Source organism: Notamacropus eugenii, chromosome 1 (assembly GCF_028372415.1).
Source record: "Notamacropus eugenii isolate mMacEug1 chromosome 1, mMacEug1.pri_v2, whole genome shotgun sequence".
In the NCBI taxonomy this organism is placed as follows: Eukaryota; Metazoa; Chordata; class Mammalia; order Diprotodontia; family Macropodidae; genus Notamacropus; species Notamacropus eugenii.
In genome coordinates, this window is record NC_092872.1 from 474,062,886 (window position 1) to 474,083,813 (window position 20,928).

General features: G+C 38.7%; 1 protein-coding gene across 1 annotated transcript; it reads left to right on the forward strand.

Annotated features, from left to right (window-relative positions):
- The first annotated feature begins 5,277 nt into the window (after positions 1-5,277).
- Positions 5,278-9,413, forward strand: LOC140518488 (metallothionein-4). The gene is made up of 3 exons (XM_072630683.1): positions 5,278-5,308; positions 6,750-6,815; positions 9,139-9,413. The coding sequence occupies exons 1-3, from the start codon at positions 5,278-5,280 to the stop codon at positions 9,228-9,230; spliced, it is 189 nt and encodes a 62-aa protein (XP_072486784.1). The 3' UTR covers positions 9,231-9,413.
- The last annotated feature ends 11,515 nt before the right edge of the window (positions 9,414-20,928 follow it).

Here is a 20,928-nt window from a genome sequence, read left to right on the forward strand (position 1 = left end):
TGAATGCCCCAAAATTGTATATAAAACAAATCCCTGTCTTCCTATAAACTACTAGTAATCCCTTCTTCTAGGGTTAGCCTGCTGCTTTTGTGTCAATAAAGCTCTCTTGACTAGGAGAATATCTACCTCTTGAATTCTTTCCAGATGACCCAACTCCTGAATCTCATCATCCCCTTCAAGAGAAGGCAGCAAGGTGAAGTGGAAAGAACATTGGGCTGAGTGGGAGTTAGGAGACCTGAGCTCTACCTCTTGCTCAGGAACAGAGATCAAATCAACCCTATCAACCCTAGAAAGGATATATCAATCAACTGCCTTATAATGCCCTTTCCAGACCAAAACAACCTTCATAGCCACTACTCCCCAATACAATCTGTGTATCCTCCTATTATAATATAAGCCTCTTAAAGTCATGAACTGTCTTATTTTTTATATTTTTATCCCCAGAACTCAGTACAGTGCCTAAACCATGATGAGTGCTTAATATGTTTTTTCTTTCATTCATTCATTCATTCATTCATTCATTCATTCATTCATTCATGATCTTTAAACTCCCCAGATGTGCATCTGAGGCCCAGAACAATTAAGTGAAGAGTCTTTCTCAAGATCACTAAGGTAGTAACAGGCCTTCTGTCTCCTGAGTGAAAAAAACAGCTTGCCTAATGGTTGATTCAGGGGTAATGATAAGGACTCTAACCATGATAACCACCTACAAATAGCTTCAAGGAGAAGAATTATAGGGGAAAACGCATTTAACTAGCAACTAAGAGCAGCGGAGTGGTTATCCCACTTAAATGAAATGGTTATCTAAAGGCCAAGAGAACAGGTCTTATCTTCAGATAGACTGGTTAGCTGCAAGGCTAAGCAAGGCCATAAAATGCCTTTGCTGTCCTAACTATGCTTATTACTAGTTCTACAGCATTTTAAGACCCTAGAAACAATTGAATTTAATGCTAGGTTAGCAAGAAAAATTAGTTAAAATAGGAAGTTAGCAGTTCAAGAGCTCTCATTGAAGCAAATCAAATGAAGTCCTTCTCCCCAGGGGAATGGCCTTGCTATGTTTCATTTCCCCAGGTGGAATGGCTTTGCTGTTTCCCAGTGTCCTTATCTTAATCCATCACTCTATCCTAAAACGCTGGAAAGAGGCAAGGGTGACAGTTCAACACAATACATCCCCATAATAGGAAAAAATATCTCAAAGTACCTGCTATAGTGGTGAGTCAGGGATAAGTATCACAGAACATAGAGCTGGTACATGATTTAGAGGTCATCTTGTCCAATTTCACTATTTTACAAGAAAGAAAACGGAGGTGCAGAGAAGGGAAATGACTTGCTCAAGATCAGATTAGAACCCAGGTCTCCTGATCCCTTCATTACTTCTCTTTTCATTCTATCAGACTGCCTTCTTATATTGGAAAAATAATTTTAGAGCCCAAACTAGCATTTTTGTTATGTATTACAAGCTTCATAAAATACATTTGGTTGCAAGCTGCATGAATGCCTTAAATTGAATTTTTAAGGCAAATTCAGTTGGAAACAGAGGAGAGTGATGGACTAAGATAAGGACCCTGGGAAATAGCAAAGCCATTCCACCTGGGGAAGTGAAACACAGCAAGGTCATTCCACTGGGGAGATGGACTTCACTTGATTTGCTTCGGTGAGATATCTTGAACTGATAACTTCTTGTTTTAACTAATTTTTCTTACTAACTCTTAAATTCAGTTGTTCTTTATGCTGATAAAAAAAAAAATCTGTGCCCAATTTCAGTACCCTAGAGAAAATTCATGATTGCCCCATCTTAGTAATGGCTCTGACTACTTTCAGTTCATTCAGACATCTCAAAGGGCATTTGTGCCAGATTGGCCTACACTGTGACTTGGAAAGAGAATGAATATTTGGAAAGGAGAGCTCCCACACTCACAATCACTGAATAAGATAATATAACTAAAACAACGTTTTTTTGGTAACTGAATTTCATCATCCTTTCTCTTGGCCCCTAGCCTGCCTTCCCTCCTGTAAACAGATAGGAAATATGGATTCATCCAATGGCCCAATCTGTGATACTGGAGAATGTACTTCACAGTGGTTAGCTACTGGTTGAGAGGGATGAATAAATGTAATTATCTAGCTTCAGGCTTATTCATAGCTCCTCTGGGCCGTATGCAAAACTAAAGTCTTCACTTGCTTGGTAGGTACTAAATTACAGCTAAGGAGTTGAAGTCCCATATAATTAAAAGAGAGCAACAGGGCCTCTTGAGAGTCTGTTAAACTTGCTGAGCAAACAGCCAGGCACAGCACACCAAGGCTTGTCCTAATTAACAGGACGCTGCTTTCAATCCATCATCCTGCTCTTGGGCTGGGAAACCGAAGTACCAGAATGCCACAGAACAGTTCTCCATCAGGACAATATGAACCAACAGCTCCAGGAGGCTAGAAATTGCTTCCACTGCTGAACTTCCCCTAACCCCTCCCCAGTCATGCTCTTTTCCACTGACTTCTCCTCTCTTCTCTTCTGGAAGCTTTGGGTGGTTACTGAGGGAGTCTGAGTCTCCTCCATAACTGGTCCTAGTTTCAACAAACTCTCCTTTTCTGAACTCACCCAATTACAGCAGGGCTGGGGGTACACAAGGTAGGCAGCAGCTGCCTAGAAAAGAACACATAGAGGCATGATTTCATTGATATGGGGAGCTTCCAGGTGAAGAAAATTTTCTCTACCAAAGCAAGTTGGCACATTCTCTGCCATTTATTGTCTGACAGAATTGCCTAGGGCACTATGAGGTTAAATGATATACCCAGGGTCTTACAGGTGGTATGTGTCAGAAGCACATACCCAGGTCTTCCTGGCTCAGAGGCCAACTCTCTAGTCAGTACATTTTGCAATAGATGGCATGTTTTAGACTTTTAAAAACACATATATTTTTAATTCTGGAAAATCCCCCTATCTACGGAACATAGATTTTATTTTGCTGTAAGTGAAGCTATGTATATTAGACTAAATATTTCAACCTCTCTGTGGTATAGTTGAAAAGGGCACTAGATTTCTAGCCATAGAACCTGAGTTAAAATCTGTTATTCAGTCGTGTCTGACTCTTCATGACCCCTTTTGGGGTTTTTTTGGTAAAGATACTGGAGTAGTTTGCTATTTCCTTTTCCAGTTCATTTTACAGATGAGGAAACTGAGGCAAATAGGGTTTAAGTGATTTTCCCAGGGTCAAACAGTTAGTGAGTATCTGCAGCCATATTTGAACTCAGGAAAATGAGTCTTCCGTACTCCAGGCCTGGCATTCTGTTCACTGTACCACCTAACTACCCTCAAATCTTGACTTGGCTACTAATCCTCAGTGTGACTTTAGTAAGCTAGTTTACCCCTCAGGACTTCAGTTTGTTCCCTTATAAAATGAATGGATTGAATTAAATCTCTCCATTCCTGTCCTACTCTAGGACTTCTATTGGTCAGGGACACAAAAAAAGGATTTTCAAATCTTGCCTTGACCCAGGGCACACATAAATCTTTTCTGGAATCTGCTGTGAGCATTAGAAATCTTAATTGATGAATCAAGAGGAAGCATCAAATAAAATAAAGCCAGATGCAAAAATACAGAATTTTTAAAGAAGCCTAATTTTATCTGACCCAACCTGGTAAGTTCTCTCCTCTCTACAATGTGGGAGGGCTGGATCAATCTCCCTGGTTGTGTCTCAGGCTGATTCTTCTCTGGGATAAAGCTCAGCTACTCTTATTCTAATCATGGTTTGGGCCTAACCTAATAATAACACAGACAATTTGCACCTCCAGTAATAGAAAGACTATTTCGTTATATCATTCCTGGGGGGAAAAACAGTAATTGCTCGTTTTTCTTTTGTAGTAGGTACTTCTAGGGACAGGTTGGTATTGCTTTTAGTTCCAGAAGGCAGGGTTTACACAGAAGAGGTATCCAAGGGAATGAGTGATGGTGACACAGGGTACCACCTTACTTCACCTCATCTCATCTTAGGGAGATAATAGCAGGAAGAGGTCCAGGAGGCAATGATTAGCAGTGTCAACCATTAATATAGGCAGGATACACAGCTGCCTTCGGTAGCTATCATGGTAAGGCCTTCTTACCCACAGGCCAATGACTAAGACCTGAAATTCTACCATTAAAAATTTTTTCCTTTGAGTTAAAGTTACTATCCCCTGTTAAAATGTTCCAACCTTAGGGAGGGATAATACATTAAACCCTTATTAGTCAATTATACTTTTGTATGAATTGTTTTATTTGATGATTTCAGCTAACAGGGGAAGGTAGAGAGAATATGGGAAAATCTAGGGCTAATGGGAGAAGAATGGGAGAAGAAAAGGGAAAACATTTATTTAGCACCTACTATATGTGTTAGTGCTTTTACAAATATTTCATTTGATCCTCAAGACACTGCAAAGGAGGTGCTATTATTATCTTCACTCTACAGTTGAGAAAACTGAGGCAAATGGGGTTTAAATGACTTGCCCAGGGCCACACTGCTCCTAAGTGTCTGAGACTTGACCTGAATTCAGGTCCTCCTGATTCCAGGCCCAGAATTCTAACCACTGTGCCACCAGTTGCCTCTGTAGTAATGGAGAGACATCACAGGGGTCACAAGGTATGATGGAAAGCTCACAGGACTTGGAATCTAAAGACCTAGGCTTGAGGGGAGATAGATAAACAGATGCACAGATAGACAGACAGACAGAGAGATAGATAAATAGAGTAAATAAATATAGAGATAGATATAGAAATATAGATAGAATATAGATAAATAAATAGATATAAAGATAGAGATAGAAATATAGATAGACGATAGATAAATATACAGCTATACAAAGAGAGACTACCAAAAGAGGTATGCATTTTCTGAGTCAAAACTAGTGACTGCTTAGTTTCTACTATTAGACTGCATATGGTTCCTTTTTCCTAGTTTCAAAGATGCACTGGAAAGCAGATAGCTAGAACAGGCAAGTCACCTGCATCCCTAGTAAAAAATTGAATAAAATACTGGATGGCAAGCTTTAATTCTTCTTCCAGCTCTGCCTACCTCCCCCTTTCACCTCCCTCTCTAGGAAAACCACATGACTAAACGGTATGGCCCTTCACCCCCAACAAGTGTCTGAGCAGGGCCATGTGCAGGGCGTCTTGCTCCAGGGTGGGGAGGGGTGGGTCCCCACACTCACACCTACACTGCTATAAATAGGGCAAGCTCTGAGACTCTGGACTTAGCATCCCTTCTCCTCATCCCTGTTTGAGCTCACTCCACTTGTGTGAGGCCATGGACCCTGGAGAATGTACCTGTATGTCTGGTAAGTGAGGCTGGGCTCTGGTGGACCCAGTGAGGCATGAGGGGAATCTCCTTTTCCTTATTCCACTAAGGATATTGCTAATTTTCCTGACTTTTATCTCACCCTGGAAGAATAAGGACTTCAGCCTTAAGCTTTTCCTCTCTGTATGGTTCTCATGGATAAATTTTATAGCCTCAGTATAGACCTCAGATGGCAGGGATGCTCTCTCAGGAATCCAGAGATGCTATGTTTTTGTTACCTCACTGACTCAGTGTTTGTAAGTTTCCTGAGGGACCCAATAAGCCCCAGGTATATATATAACAAGCCATTGTAAACATTTCTAGATTCCAGAACTCCAAGATAAGATTTTGCTTGCTCTCACAGGATCACATAGTGGTGTAAGAAGGTAGGATCAGAGGAGATGGTGTTCAAAGCCATTTGCAATATTATAAAGGCAAGGATCTCAAGAAAACTCAAAAGTCTTTAAATTTCTTGTTAGAATAATAACAAGAACAAGTTTATACCAGGGTGAGATGTGATAGCTAGACTCCTTGCCCATGACCCTCAAACCATGACTGTGATCTTTAGTCCTTGACTTAGATGAGATACAAAGATTTTTATTTGTTAAAATTCAAGATTTACACAAGGCATAACAAGAAAATACAAATTTGTGGCTTTTATGGCATGAAAACTACATACATATATGTATATATAGTATCTCATATACTATATATGGTAATTATCTTCAAAGGGCCTATTGAATTCTTCTTTCTACCCATCCCTTTAAATCAGAACTTTTAGATAATGTGCTAGGATCTTCCTTCTCCTTAAATTTTCTTAGACATGTGTTGCTCACTCCTTTGCACTCATCACTCCCCCAGCTTGGGTTACATTTATCTGTGTTCATATTGAAGGTCTCTTCCCCTTTCTCCTTGCCTACTTCCTCCCCACTCCCATGGAAATGAAGCTGTTTGAGGGTAAAAATTGTCATTTTCATCTTTGGGTTTCTGGTATTTGTTTAGCACAATGTCTTGCCTTGCATATAGATGTTCAATCACTGTTTGAATGAATGAATGAATGAATGAATGAATGAATGAATGAATGAATGATGTAGGCAGGGTAACATTAACTCCCCAAACCAATCCTGAGAGTAGATTCCACTGTAGACTTCATCTAATCTAATTGTTTACTCCTGAAGTGGCCTGAAATTAGATGATAACAGGAAACTTTTGAGGTTGGTTTTTTTTTCTTCAGCAGCATATGGAACTCAGAAGAGCTAATATTCTGCATACAAATGTGTTGTTACTCTCATTTGTGTGGGACAGCCAATTCTCAATCGGGCATTGCTGGTCTTCAGAAAACACCCCAGATCTTGCAGTAGATATAACCATAATGGAGATCCAAATCGTCTCAGAGAATGGTAGCTGATCTCATGGCTGGTGCTTTTGGTGGTCTCTTACAGGAGGAATCTGCATCTGTGGTGACAACTGCAAATGTACATCCTGTAGCTGTAAGACATGTCGGAAAAGTGAGTATAGCAGCACATATGGTCTCTTTCACCAATTAATTCCAAGTGCATAGTCCAAGGGCCTAGTGTAGACTTAATTATATCCTGGGGTAGTTCATTTGCAGTGTAGCCTAGTAGAGAAGATTTATATTTATATTCTAATTCTATTTCTTCTACTCTTTGCTGTGTGATGCCAGCAAGTCATCTGACTTTGTTTTTTTGATCAATTAATAACCTGTAAAGTCCTTTCCAACTCTGATATTTTCTCTTGGAAGACACAATTTCTCCTCCTTTGAATTCCTCTATATAAAGCTGCTTCTAATTCCTCTTTTGACCTAAATATGATGCTAGAAAATGATGGCTTGATAGAGGGGTAAAAAAGATGGAAATGATTCCTTCCCTTCTCCTCCCCTTTGTCCTCCTAAAATTCCCTAAATCCTTGGAAATTTTTTGCCTAACCTCCCTCCAAAGGAGGAATGAAGTAGAGATCCCTGAAATGTTTTTCTTTCTCTCTTTCCTTCTTTTTCTTTCTTTCTTTCTTTCTTTCTTTCTTTCTTTCTTTCTTTTTTCTTTCCTTCCTTCTTTCTTTCCTTCCTTTTTTCCTTCCTTCCTTCCTTCCTTCCTTCTTTCTTTCTTTCCTTCCTTTCATTTTAAAAATTATTTATTTAGTATTTTATTTTCCCAATTATATGGAAAGCCAATTTTTAACATTCATTTTAAAAAATTTTGAGTTCCAAATTATTTCTCTTCCTCCTCATGCCCCTCATTGAAAAGGCAAGCAATTTGATATAGGTTATACATATGCAGTCATGCAAAACATATTTCCACATTAGTCATGCAAAGAAAACACAGACCAAAAAAAAACCCCAAGAAAAGTAAAGCTTTTAAAAAGTATGCTTCAATCTGCATTCAGATGTCATCGGTTCTTTCTCTAGAAATGGATAACATTTTTCATCAAAAATCCTTCAGAATTGTCTTGGATCTTTGTATTGCTGAGAATAGCTAAGTCATTCATAGTTGATCATCATGCAATATGGTTGTTACTGTGTACAATATTATCCTGTTTCTGCTTGCTTAACTCTGCATTAGTTCATATACGTCTTCCCAGGTTTTTCTAAAACCATTCTGCTCATCATTTCTTAAAACATAATAGTATTCCATCATAATCATATGTCATAACTTGTTCAGGTATTTCTTCAGTTGATGGCATCTCCTCAATTTCTAATTCCTTACCACCACAAAAACAGTTGCTTTAAATATTTTGTGCATATAGGTCCTTTCCCTTTTTTTAAAAAATCTCTTTGAGATATAGAACTAGTAGTGGCATTTCTGGGTCAAAGAGTATGCATGGTTTTATAGCCCTTTGAGCATAGTCCCTGGAATGGTTTTCACAGACCTCCGAAGGGTTGGCCTGAAATATGAGCCAATCAAAAAACAAGAACATAGATATCCATATTTCATCTCCCCTGCCCCCAATTTCCAGCCAATATGAAGATCCTTATATTTCTTTTTGTACTAGAAGTGGAAGGGAAATTGGGCCCAAACTCCCCTCAGTTCTCCTTGGTGGTTTCATTTTGTGTTGGCACCTTGGAGTAGATATAACCTGTTCTGGACCACTCCTCCTTTATTTCCCCTCCCTTTCTCTACTTGCTGTCACTCTTGCTCCAAAACCCAGAACAGTGGTAGTGGCAGTGGTAGACAGGGGTTGACAAGAAAGAGGAATAGTCAGAATTTTTGGGAAGGGAATTAAGGCCAAAGCTTGGGAAGGGGTCATGATCAGTTTTGGGGAGCCCACAATCGGGACTGGAAATTAGTTTGTAAATCTTAAGATGACATAGATATGGTTATTGGGGGTTCATGGCTAGGATTTAGAAGCTATAGGCATGATGGAAGTGTTATGATCAGATTGAGGGGGTCATGGTCAAGATTGAGGCATGGTGAGGTTATGTTTGGAGGAATCATGATAAGAATTGTATTCCATTTGCGAGATCCTGAGACTTGGAATCATGATACTTGACTGGGAAATGCAAGTTTTGCTTAGTGGTCTCCTCCCTTTACCTCTTTAATTGTGGATTTCTAGTAAGAGGTCTTGAGCATGATTAAGAAGTAAAGGTCAGAAATAAAGGTCATAGTAATAGTTTGAGTGATAATGGACAAGGAGTCAAGGTCAGGGATGGGAAGTCATCAGGTTGATAGGTGTTCAGTTCAGGGGAACTATTCCTGTGCCTTTTCCTACACACATTTTAAGCTCTGATTCCACTAGGAACTGACATTTCCTTCCCAAGGCTAGGTGGAAAAACTGACCTAAAGCTGAGCTCTATGGTTTGTTTCCCTCCCCTTTCAGGTTGCTGCCCCTGCTGCCCACCTGGCTGTGCCAAATGTGCCCAAGGCTGTATTTGCAAAGGAGGATCGAATAAATGCAGTTGCTGCCCATGAAATGTGCATGTGCAGTTTTAAGGTGGGATGGGGAGGAGAAGGATCGCCAGGAAATCTGTATATTTCCTTATTCAAGAAAATGATGTCTGTGTACAATGTGTCGTATTTTTTATATGTTTGTCCAAGTCTGACCTGGGTGACTTTCCTAGAAGGCAATCCTAGCAATAAAAATCTTGTCATATTTATTGAGATCTGAGAATTGATTTAATCCAGTGGAACACTGAAACAGTGCAGTTGCTATGCATTACCTGGCTTGGGGATCACAACAGCAAAGAGGGCTGGGGCAGTCTTATAAGAAAAGAGTTCATAAAATAGACTCAAAATAGGTTGCCTGGCATGAAAATTCCTAACACCAGGAAATATGGGGCATTAGCTGCTTCTGGCTTTGCTGCTTTGTACTAAGGCTTATTTTGATTCCTAGGAGTGCTGAAATAATGACTAGGAGCTTTCCCCCTCTCTGCATTTTCAAAGAATATTTCACATAATTTAATAGAACGATAAATTGGGGTATGGGACACCTGGCCTCTTCCCCAGATCTATGCACGTGTGTGTGTGTGTGTGTGTGTGTGTGTGTGTTGTGTGCATGTGTGCGTGAGAGAGAGAAACCTTCCAGTACATAGGTTATAATCAAAACAGTCAAAGACAAGTTTGATACGGACTGTGTTCAAGCAACTTTAATTTGCGGGTGGCTAGGCAATACAATTTAAGGAGTCAATCATCCATTGCTTTCTTAACATGAAAGATGGGAAACAGAAGGGAGTGAAGGTGGATCTTTATTTGAAAATAAAATAAAATTTAATTTAACAATAATAACAGTAACCACAAAGAGCCTATCAGAGTCCCAGCTCTGTCTTGAACAGGCTGTGTGATCTTATGCAAAACACTTCCCTGCTCTGGGCCTCAGTTTTCTCATCTGTAAAATAAGAGGGTTAGAGCAGGTGAATTCTAATGGCCCTTCCACCTCTGACATTCCTTGCATTTGTAGACAGCTATTTTCCTTACTAAAGTCTTCCTCTATAACCTGTAAAGCATTAAATGTGAGCTATGAATACTCTCCATGATGTTGAAGTCTTGTTAGTGTGTCTCATTTCTCATCCCAGAAATTATCAACATCTCCAAGTGCTTACTAAGGGTAAATCTAGAGAGTATCTTCTTTTAAAGAACTCAAGGGTCTTCACTGAGAGGACCTACTTATTTTTACTTTATCCATGGAAGATTGTGGTTGTTGTTGTTCAGTAATTTCAATCACGTCTGATGCTTCCTGACCCTATTTTGGATTTTCTTGGCAAAGATACTGGAGTGGTTTGCCATTTCCTTTTTCCAATTCATTTTACAGATGAGGAAACTGAGACAAACAGGGTTAAGTGACTTGCCCAGGATCACACAACTGAAGCTGGACTTGAATTCAGGAAGATGAGTCTTCCTAACTCCAGGTCCAGTACTCTACCCACTCCATCCCTAGATGCTCCATGGAAGATAGGGAGGGCAAATACGGACATTGGCAATGATGGTAAGGATGGAATGGTAGAATTACAGCATCTCCAAGTTGACCTCAGAGGACTTCTAGTTCATTTAGTCCACACCAGAACAAGCAATCCCCTCTACAGTATATCCAACAAATGGACCTTCAGCCTTCTAGCTTGGAAACCTCTAGTGATGGGGAAATTCCCTACCCGCATTTCTCTCCTGAATCACCCTAATTGCTCTAACTCATTAGAATGTAAGCTCCTTGAAGTCAGTGATTGTTTTTGATTTTGTTTGTATTTATATCCCCAGTACTTAGCATAGTGCCTGGTACATAGTAAATATTTAAGAAAGGCCTGCTTCGTTCTTTTCTTCTTTCCTTCCTTCCTTATTGTTAAGGAAGCTTTCCTTTATATTAAGCTGAAATCTGCCTCTATGCGGTTTCTGTCCTTGCTCCCAGTTCTGTCTCTGGGGTCAAACAAAACAAGCGTAATCTCTTTTCCACATGACAGCCCTTCAAATATTTAAAGTCAGCTGTTGTGTTTTATCTAGACTAAACACTCCTAGTGCCCTCAAACAATCCTCATGAGGCTTTACCGTGTAGCCAGCCGCTCCACATCCTGCTTGCCTTCCTTTGGACACTTTCTAGCTTATTGATGTCTCTCCTAAAATACAGCTTTCAGAATTGAACCTAATACAGATAGAATGGGACCTTTTTTTTTTTCTCCATAGAAAGGGCAGCACAGCCCCTGGTTATTTAAAAGAACATTGATTTCTAAAAACAAGACCCTGAAGAGTTTCACAGAGCATCATCCAGCATTAGCACAATTTCCTAAGTGTCTCTTGGCAAGTGATGCCATTGGTTCATGACTCCAGGGACTACAGGAGCCCTAAGGAAGCATTCTGAGGAAAAGAGTCATTGCAAACAGCCATTCCTATGCGTCCAGAGCAGAGAAGGAGGGGTCAATGAGACAAGATAGGGAAAAAGAAAGCTGCACCCTCCCTGTAACAGTGTGTTCTGTCTATTTTAAATCACTTATACAAACTCTCTAAAATTTAAAGAAAAAAAAAGATGTCAGGTATTCTTACTGACTTGGGGTCTGGTTTTGTGGATTTGATGGTTCATTCTGCACTTTCTGGGGGTCAACATCTTGCTGAGCCATTCAGATAGATGAGCTGGCATCCTGAGCTCCATTTTTTTCTGTATCACTGATAGGAATAATGGGAATTTATGGAATGTTGAAGGATAATTTCCCTGGACAATATTGAAGCCAAGTCTGGGCAAAATAAAAGAAAGGGCAATAGGTGCAGAGGGTGATCAGTTTCCTAATCCTGTACACCATTCCTCTCTGAATTCAGTCTCAACATTCAGAGCCAATGTGATATCTGAATAGAGGAACAACCTTGGAATCAGGAAGACCTGACTCCAAGTCCTTCCAGGGACACCACTGAGGAATCACTTAACCCTCTCAGTGCCCCAGGCAACTCTAAGACTACAAACTCCAGGTGACTTGCTGATCTGTGTCCACAGAGAACTTCCATACTGAGAGATACTCAAATTAATACAATTCTAAAAACTAATATATCCAGACCTCCTCACCCCCTCAAAAAATATTAGCTTTTTTGGCCACCATATCACACTCTTAGATCACATTGAGCTAGAAGACCACCCAGACTTATACATGATTTTTTAAATGCAATATTGTCTGGTCAATTTGTCCCATTTTGTACCTAAGAAATTGATTTTTTTCAACCCCAATCTAAGACTTTATATTTATCCTTATTAAATTTTGTCTGATTAGATTTGTCCCAACCTTCTGCCCTGTTGATATTTTTTTTTGGACACTGACTCTGTTATACAGTGGATTAGTTACCCCTTCTAACTTTTTATCATCTACAAATTTGATAACCATGTCATCTATTCTCTTATCCAAAGCACTGAATAAAATGTCAAACATCAAGGGCCAAGGAAAGATCCTTGGGAGCATTCCTCCAGAGACTTAGTTTGACACCAAACTCTTAATAACTAATACTCTTTGAATACACTTACCCTCCCAGTTCCAAAACTATCTAACAATATTATTGCTTAGCCCACATCTCTAAATTTTGTTCACAAGGATAGAATGAATTCTGTCAAATGTGTTGGCAAAATGTAGGTAAATTGTGTCTACAACAAATCTCTGATCTACTGGTCTAGTAATATGTTTTAAAAAAGGAAACTAGGTTAATCTGGTATGACCTATTTTAAATGAAGCCACATTGTTCTTTGTAACCACTGCATTCTTTCCTAGACATTCACTAACCATCCTTTTAGTATTTTAGTATTTTGCCAGAAATGACATTTCGTTCCTTGGATATCTATGGTTTATAGATTCTGTTCCCTTTGTGAATAGTGGGCCAATTTTTGCAGTACTTCTATTTTCTGTGATCTTTCAGAGACCACTGAGAATGACTCAAGAATAATGCCTGGCAAAAGCTTTTACAGTGGAGGGGAAGAGTGGGGACTCATGGGGGAGTGAGTGAACCTTATTCTCATCAGAATTGACTGAAAGAGGGAATAGCATGCACATTCAATTGGGTATAGAAATATAACAGGATGAGAAGGGGATGAGAGAAGGGGAGGAGGTGATAGAAGGGAGGGCAGATTGGGGAAGGAGGAAGACAGAAGTAAAACTCTTTTGAGAAGGGACAGAGTGAAAGGAGAGAGACAGTAGAATAAATGGGGGAATAAGATGGAGGGAAATGCAGTTAGCAAAAGTAACTACAAAAAAAATTTTGAAGTTTCTCTGATAAAGGCCTCATTTCTCAAAGATATAGAGAACTGAATTGAATTTATAAAAATAAGGGCCATTCCCCAACTGATAAATGATCAAAAGATATAAGTTTTCATATGAAATAATCAAAACTATTTGTAGCCATATGAAAAAATACTTTCACTATTGATTGGAGAAATGCAAATTAAAACAATTCTGGGGTATTATCTCATATCTATTAGATTGACTGATAGGACCAAACAGGTAAATGATAAATGGTGGAAGTGATATAGGAAAAATGAGACAGCAATGCATTATTGGTGGAGTTGTGAACTGATGAAACCATTCTGTAAAGCAATTTGGAATTATGCCCAATAAAACTATGCATAGCCTTTGACCTAGCAACACCATTACTAGGTGTATATTCCAAGAGAACAAAAAGGAAAAGGACTTATATTACAAAAATATTTATAGCGACTCTTTTCTAGGGGTAAAGAGTTAGAAATTGAGGGGATGCCCATCAATTGGGGAATGGTTGAACAAGTTGTATTATGTGACTATGTTGGAATACTACTGTTCTATAGGAAATGAGTAGGATTCTCTTAGAATGACCTGGAAAGACCTACTTGGGATGGTGCAAAGTGAAATGTACTATGTATAAAGTAACAGTAATATTGTAAGATGATCAGCTGTGAATGACTTAGCTATTCTTAGTAATATAGCAATCCAAGACAACTCTGAAGGACTTATGCTGGAAAATGCTATCCATTCCCAGACAAAGAACTGATGGTATCTAAATACAGACTGAAGCATTAAAAAAAAAAAGAATGCCTGGCTGTTCTTTTGGTACACTGCTATGGGGTTTATCTGAGCCTGCTGATATCGATGCATAAAATGCAATTAGAGGCACTCCTACTTATGTACCAGTGACACTTTTTGGTCTGCACTGCCTGAAAGCCAGGTCTGTTACATTTCCCCTTTCCCCCAGAATTCTTTAGTACCCTTAAAGGGACTTGGAAATGTCTGTCACTGGCTCAAGACTTTACTAATTGTCATCTAATCACTAAATGGTCAGATTACTTTTAATTTTTTGTTATTTATTGACTTTTAACATTTTAAAAATTTTGATTTCCAAATACTCTCCCTCCCTTCTGCCCCTTCTCTACCCACTGAGAAAGCAATATATTATCAATTACACATGTGAAATAATGCAGAACATATTTTTATATTAGCCCTATCACAGAAAACCCAAGAAATATAAAAAAGTGAGAAAATAATATTTCAATTTTCACTCAGAGCTCATCAGTTCTCTCTCTGAAGGTGGATAGGTTTTTTTTTAATCAAGAGTCCTTTGGAATTGTCTTTGATCATTGAATCTATTGATCAGAGTGACTAAGTCTTTTATAGTTGATCATTACAACATTGCTGTTACTGTGTACAATGAACTCCTGGTTCTGTTCACTTCACTTTATATCAGTTCATATAGGTCTTCCTATGTTTTTCCTGAAACCATTCCCCCTTTGTCATTTCTTATAGCACAATGGTACTCCATCACAATCATGTGCCATAGTTTATCCAGCCATTCCTCAATTGATGAGCATCCCTTAAATTTCCAATTCTTTGCCACCACAAAAAGAGCTGCTATAAATATTTTTGTACTTATAGGTCCTTTCCATTTTTCTTTGATCTCATTGGGATATAGTAGTGGTATTATTGAGTCAAAGGTATACCCTTTGGGCGTAGTTCCAAATTGTTCTCCAGAATGGTTGGACCAGTTCACAATTCCAATAACAGTTCATTAGTGTACCAATTTTCCACATTCTCTCAAGCATTTGTCATTTCTGATAGGTGTGAGATGGAATCTCAGAGTTATCTTATTTTGCATTTCTCTAATTAATAGTGATTTGGAGCATTTTTATATGACTATAGGTAGCTTTAATTTATTCTTCTGAAAACTGCCTGTTCATATCCCTTGACCATTTATCAGCTGTAAATGGCTCTTATTTTTATAAATTTGACTCAGTTTCATATATATTTGAGAAATGAAACCTTTATCAGAGAAACTTTCTTTAAAACTTTTTTATGTTACTTTATCATCTATGGTACCTTTTAGCAAAATGTAGTTTCCCTAATTATCTCTTTAAGTCTATTTTTGGTTTTGCTTTGTCTGAGATCTGCCTTTTTTTTTTTTACTTCAGCTGAAGCATAATAGATTCTACTCCAGCCCCTTATTTTAAATGTGTAAGTTTCTTTTTTCAAGTGTATCTCTTGTAAACAATATATTGTTGGATTCTATCTTCTCATCCTTTCTGCTCTTTCCATTTTATGGGTGAGTTTACCTCATTTACATTCACAGCTATGATTACTGAATATGTAATTCCTTCATCCTGTTTTCTTTTGTTTATCCTTCTCTCTTTTTACCCTGTCTCTCCTCAAAAGCCTGTTTTGCTTCTGACCACTGCCTCCCTTAATCCACTCTCCTTTTATCATCCTATTCTCTTTGTTATCCCGTTCACCTCCTACTTCCTTGCTGAGAAGTGTATGTATATTCTTTGCTCTTTGAACCAATTTAGATGAAAGTGAGGTTTAAGCATTGCCTAACTCCTATTTTCCTTTCCACTGTGAAAGCTTTTATGTACCTCTTTTATGTCTTATACTCTTCCCCCTTTGTCCTCTACCTTGTGTCTTTTCTCAGTGCATCTCTCTTTCTTACCCCTTCTTCTTTTTGTTTTTTGGATATCATTCCAACATAATCAACTCATACTCATGCCCTCTGCTTAGGTAGACTCCTTCTAACTGCACTAATAATGATAAAGTTCTTAGGAATTAATTATATCACATTCTCGTATAGGAACATAAATAGTTTTACTTTACTGAGTCCCTTATGATTTCTCTTTCATGTTTACCATTTTATCCTCTTGAGTCTTGTGTTTGAATATCAAATTTCCCTACTAAGATCTAGTCTTTTCATCAGGAATGCTTAAAAGTCTTCTATATCATTAAATCTCCATTTTTTCCCCTGAAAGATTATACTCAGTTTTGCTAGATAGGTTATTCTTGGTTGTAATCCTAGCTCCTTTGCCTTCCAAAAGATCATATTCCAGGTTCTCTGTGACTTTATGTGGGTGTTGCTAAATCTTGTGTGATTTTGATCGTGGCTTCATGATATTTGAATTATTTCTTTCTGGACACTTACGCTATTTTTCTCCTTGACCTGGGAGCTCTTGGCTATAACATTCCCGTGAACTTTCATTTTAGTATCTCTTTTAGGAGGTAACTAGAAGATTCTTTTAATTTCTATTTTACCCTGTGGATCTAAGATATTGGGGTTTTATAATTTCTTGAAATATGATATTTGAGGTCTTTCTTTTAAATTATAGCTTTCAGATAGTCCAATAATTTTTTTCAGATTGGTTGTTTTCTAAATGAGACAATTTAGATTTTCTTCTGTTATTTTTTATTCTTTTGACTGATTTTTTTTTCTATTTCATGGAGTCATTAGCTTTTACTTGCCTAACTCTAATTTTTAAGGAATTATTTTCTTCAGCGAGCTTTTGTACTTCTTTTCTCATTTGGCCAATTATGCTTTTTTAAGAAGTTCTTTTCTTTAGTGAATTTTTGTGCCTCTTATACCATTAAGTCGATTCTGTTTTTTGAAGGAGTTATTTTCTTCAGTATTTTTTGTGCCTCATTTACCACGCTGTTAATTTTCTATTCATAACTTTCTTATATCACTCATCTCTCTTTCCAGTTTTCCTCTACCACTCATTTCTTCCTTTAACTCTTCTAGGAATTCTTGGTAGGCTTGTGTCCAATTAACATTTTTCTTTGAAGTTTTGTTGTAGCTATTTTCATGTTGTCTTTATTCCGAGGTTGTGTCTTGGTCTTTCTTACTACCTATAGAAGCTTTTTATGGCCAAATTCTTTTTTTTTTTTTTGCTCATTTTCTCAGTCTATTTCTTGACTTTGAACTTTATGCAAAAGTTGAGTTCTGCTCAGCTAAGGGTAGAAAGGCACCATCACAAGTTTTAGGCTTTTTCATGTTGCTGTTTTCAGAGCTGGTTCTGAAAGTCTGCAAATTCTTGTTGCTTCCAAGGTGGTGTAATCCAGAGAGAGATGTGGTCACTCTTCTCCTGGTCTATACTCTGGTCTTTACCCAGGAAGGGCCCCTGCTCCCTTGCAGCCACAAATAGTGCTCCTCTTGGCCTTGGAACTGAGATCAGGGCCCCTGTTCCATTGTGACCAACCACAAGCACTCCTCTGTGCTCTGACACTGTGACCCAGAATGGTATATGAGCAATACAACAGTATCAGTTGAGGATCCCCCATAATCTCTTTCTGACTAGTTGTCCACATCCCTTTACCATCTGTGGATTATAAGGTCCCAAAGCTGATCCTGCCACCTCTAAGGCCCACTACTGATGCTGTCCCCACATGTGCTTCAAATCAGCTCTCACCTCAGTTTCACAGACCTCTTTTGCCAATTTCCTAAATTGTTGTAAGCTGGAAAGATGTCTCACTTGACCTTTTGTTGGTTCTACCACTCTAAAATTTTATTTCAAGCATTTTTTATGGCTATTTGGAGGGGAGTATTGGGAGAATTTGGCTATGCTGCTGCCTCCATTCCACCATCTTGGCTCTCTCTAGTCAGATTACTTTTTACAAAGGAATATTTACTTCAAAGATATAGCAAGAACAAACATACAACACTGGGGACATAGTCCTCCTTTATACCACCTCAGTCTATGATAGAGAAGGGGAATTAGGTTCACAGCTTAATTTGATTCCTGTATAGCAGAGTCTTACCAGATTACGAGACTCAAGGTCTCTTGGGCTTGCATCCTAGTACTCTGACTTCTTGGAGATACCCAGCTAATCTGTAAGCATCATCTCCAAGGTCACCATGATTCAAGGTCCCAGTTCCAGGGACTTTATCTTGTGTCTAGAAATGGAAAGAACAAACAATACATAATCAAACTCAGTTTCTGGAATCCTAGGACCTAAAGGGGAGAAGGAATCCTCCTCCCACACCTAGCTCAGTGCATGGTGCCTATGCTTCAGATAAATAAGAATCTCTGGCCATCCCAAAGAATAAGACTATCCCAGTCTAATAGTTTAAAAGACCTAATCAGTTCCAGCTACACAGTCAAAGGAAAGAGGTCATTTTCCCCTGTGTGGTAAGGAAAGGCAGGATGTCTTTTGCCAGAAGCAAGTCCCTGCCATCTCTCCCAGGGATGCCTCCTTCTTAAATGATCTAGGCAGGTGAAAAGCCCCATTATGCTCACTATCTACCTACTTACCTTGTCTTTCAAATCCCAGTTATCCATTTTCATTCTGTCCTTTAGTTCTGAAGATCATTCTCCCTATCAGAAGAAATAGAAGCAAAGAAGGAGTTGAGGGATTCTGCCTTCTCTCTGTCATCAACCAACCCATTCACCTTGAGAAGTGGTCCTATTCCTCCTTTGACCTTTCTCTTTCCCCTATTATAGCTTTTATTAAAAAAACCCTTTTTATTCTTTACAGTCTTCATCAGCCTCAGTTCATTCTAGGGTTCAACACTTTTGATGCTATTCTCATAGGACTATGTCATACTTTTGTGTACATCCTTAATTACCTGTCCTTGCTTCCATCTTGTATATGCCTTATTTACTGCCCTCACCTCCAAGAAAGAATATTCATCACAAAAAGTTAAGCAAAACTATGTTAAGAGAGCAATTATGACTGATCAGACATGACTTTCTACTTTTGCAATTTAACAATTGTACATCTTTTAAAATGATTGTAACTCAATAATCATTAGCCAAAAAAATTATGTAAACATATGAAATAAGAAGTAAAATCTTACCCCAGAATCCTTAACAAGGTAAAACTAAATAAATTAACAAATAACAAAAAACAATAACAATGGTTTTTTTTCTATGACTCTTTTGAGATCTAAGGCAGGAGTTCTTAACCTAGGATCTTAACTTTTAAAAAATATTTCTATAACCATATTTCAATAGAATTAATTTCCTTTGTAATCTTACCTAATTTTATGTATTATTCTAATAATATTTTCCCCCAATTATATGTAAAGACATTTTTTAGCATTCATTTTTGCAAAATTTTGAGTGCCAAATTTTTCTTCCTCCCCTCTTCCTAAAATAGTAAGCAGAATGTCTCAGGTGGTTCTGTGCTGAGGAAGTCTTTTTCTAGGACACAAGGCCCACACTTTTATCTTCCGGAAAGGTAGAAACAAAACTAAGCCCACAGTCTATGAGTTCCAGGCTCAGTTATTCCCAGGGCCTTTCAGGATCATGTTTGAGTTGCTGATCTCCAGAAATGTCCTTGAGCATTTGTATCAGAACCTCCTCAATATTTTTTGCTAAGAGGGAGGGTTTTACGGGTCAGTAACCTAGAGTTCTGAACAGTCAAGGGTCCTTCAATATCTTCCAGGCATAAGCAATTGGAGTCACAGGCCACAAAAAAGACAGCTGAGATAGATATCCCTGGAAAGCTTGGTGACACCAGAGTAGACCATCAGCTTAGTGGTCACATCACTGCTCTGCTCAAAACCTTTAAGGGCTCCCTTTTACCAACAGGATTAATCCAAGAGCAGCCTGGTCTTCAAGACCCTTCACAAAATGCCTGCTTTGCTGCTTCTCACACAGGACATTCCATCTCCTCCTCTGTGTTGCACCGGCCGCCCTCTGTGCCTACAGAGCATTGCCCCCCTCATCTGTATCTCTTACAATCCCTCATCTCCTTTCAAGCTCAGTTCAAGCCAGGATTAGAGATTTAGAGTTAGAAAGAGACTTAGAAATCATCTAGTCCAATCTCCTCACTGTATAGATGAAAAAACCAAGGCCCAGAGAAATTTAGTAACTTGCCCATGGTCACACAGCAGAGACAGGATTTGAACCCAAAGTCCTCTGATTTCCAGTCAGGTGCTCTTTTCATTTCTCTCCATTCCATGGTTGTTGCCATGATCTGCCCCAAACCGAATTGTACCTTAGGAGTTGGGGAAAACAAGATGGATGTGGCTTGTCTCCTGGCCTTCACTGTACTTCTCAGACTAACTATGCAAGGCTTTGGAAGACCTCATGATGGAGCCCTCATTGAAGTTCCAGTGACCTGGGCAGGAAACTCCCTCTCACCAGCTGCAGGGGGAGCTCCAAGTCTAGAAAAGGGATGAAAGCCACCTACCCAAGCCTGACTGACTAGAAGCAGCTTGGATCAACAGTATCTCTCTCTGGTCAAAGAGCAAGATAATACTAGAACATATCTGCATGTCCCTTGATTGCTTACAAAGCATTTTACATATCTGATCTCATTTGATCTTCTTTGGAAGGCAGCAAGTATACCCATTTTACAGGAAAATATTCCCATTTTATAAGTGAGAAAACTGAGAAGAAGAAAAAATGAAAGTTATCCAGTTTTTATGTGTCAGAGTTAGAGTTCAAATCCAGCTCCTCTGACTCCAAATCCAGCATTCTTTCACC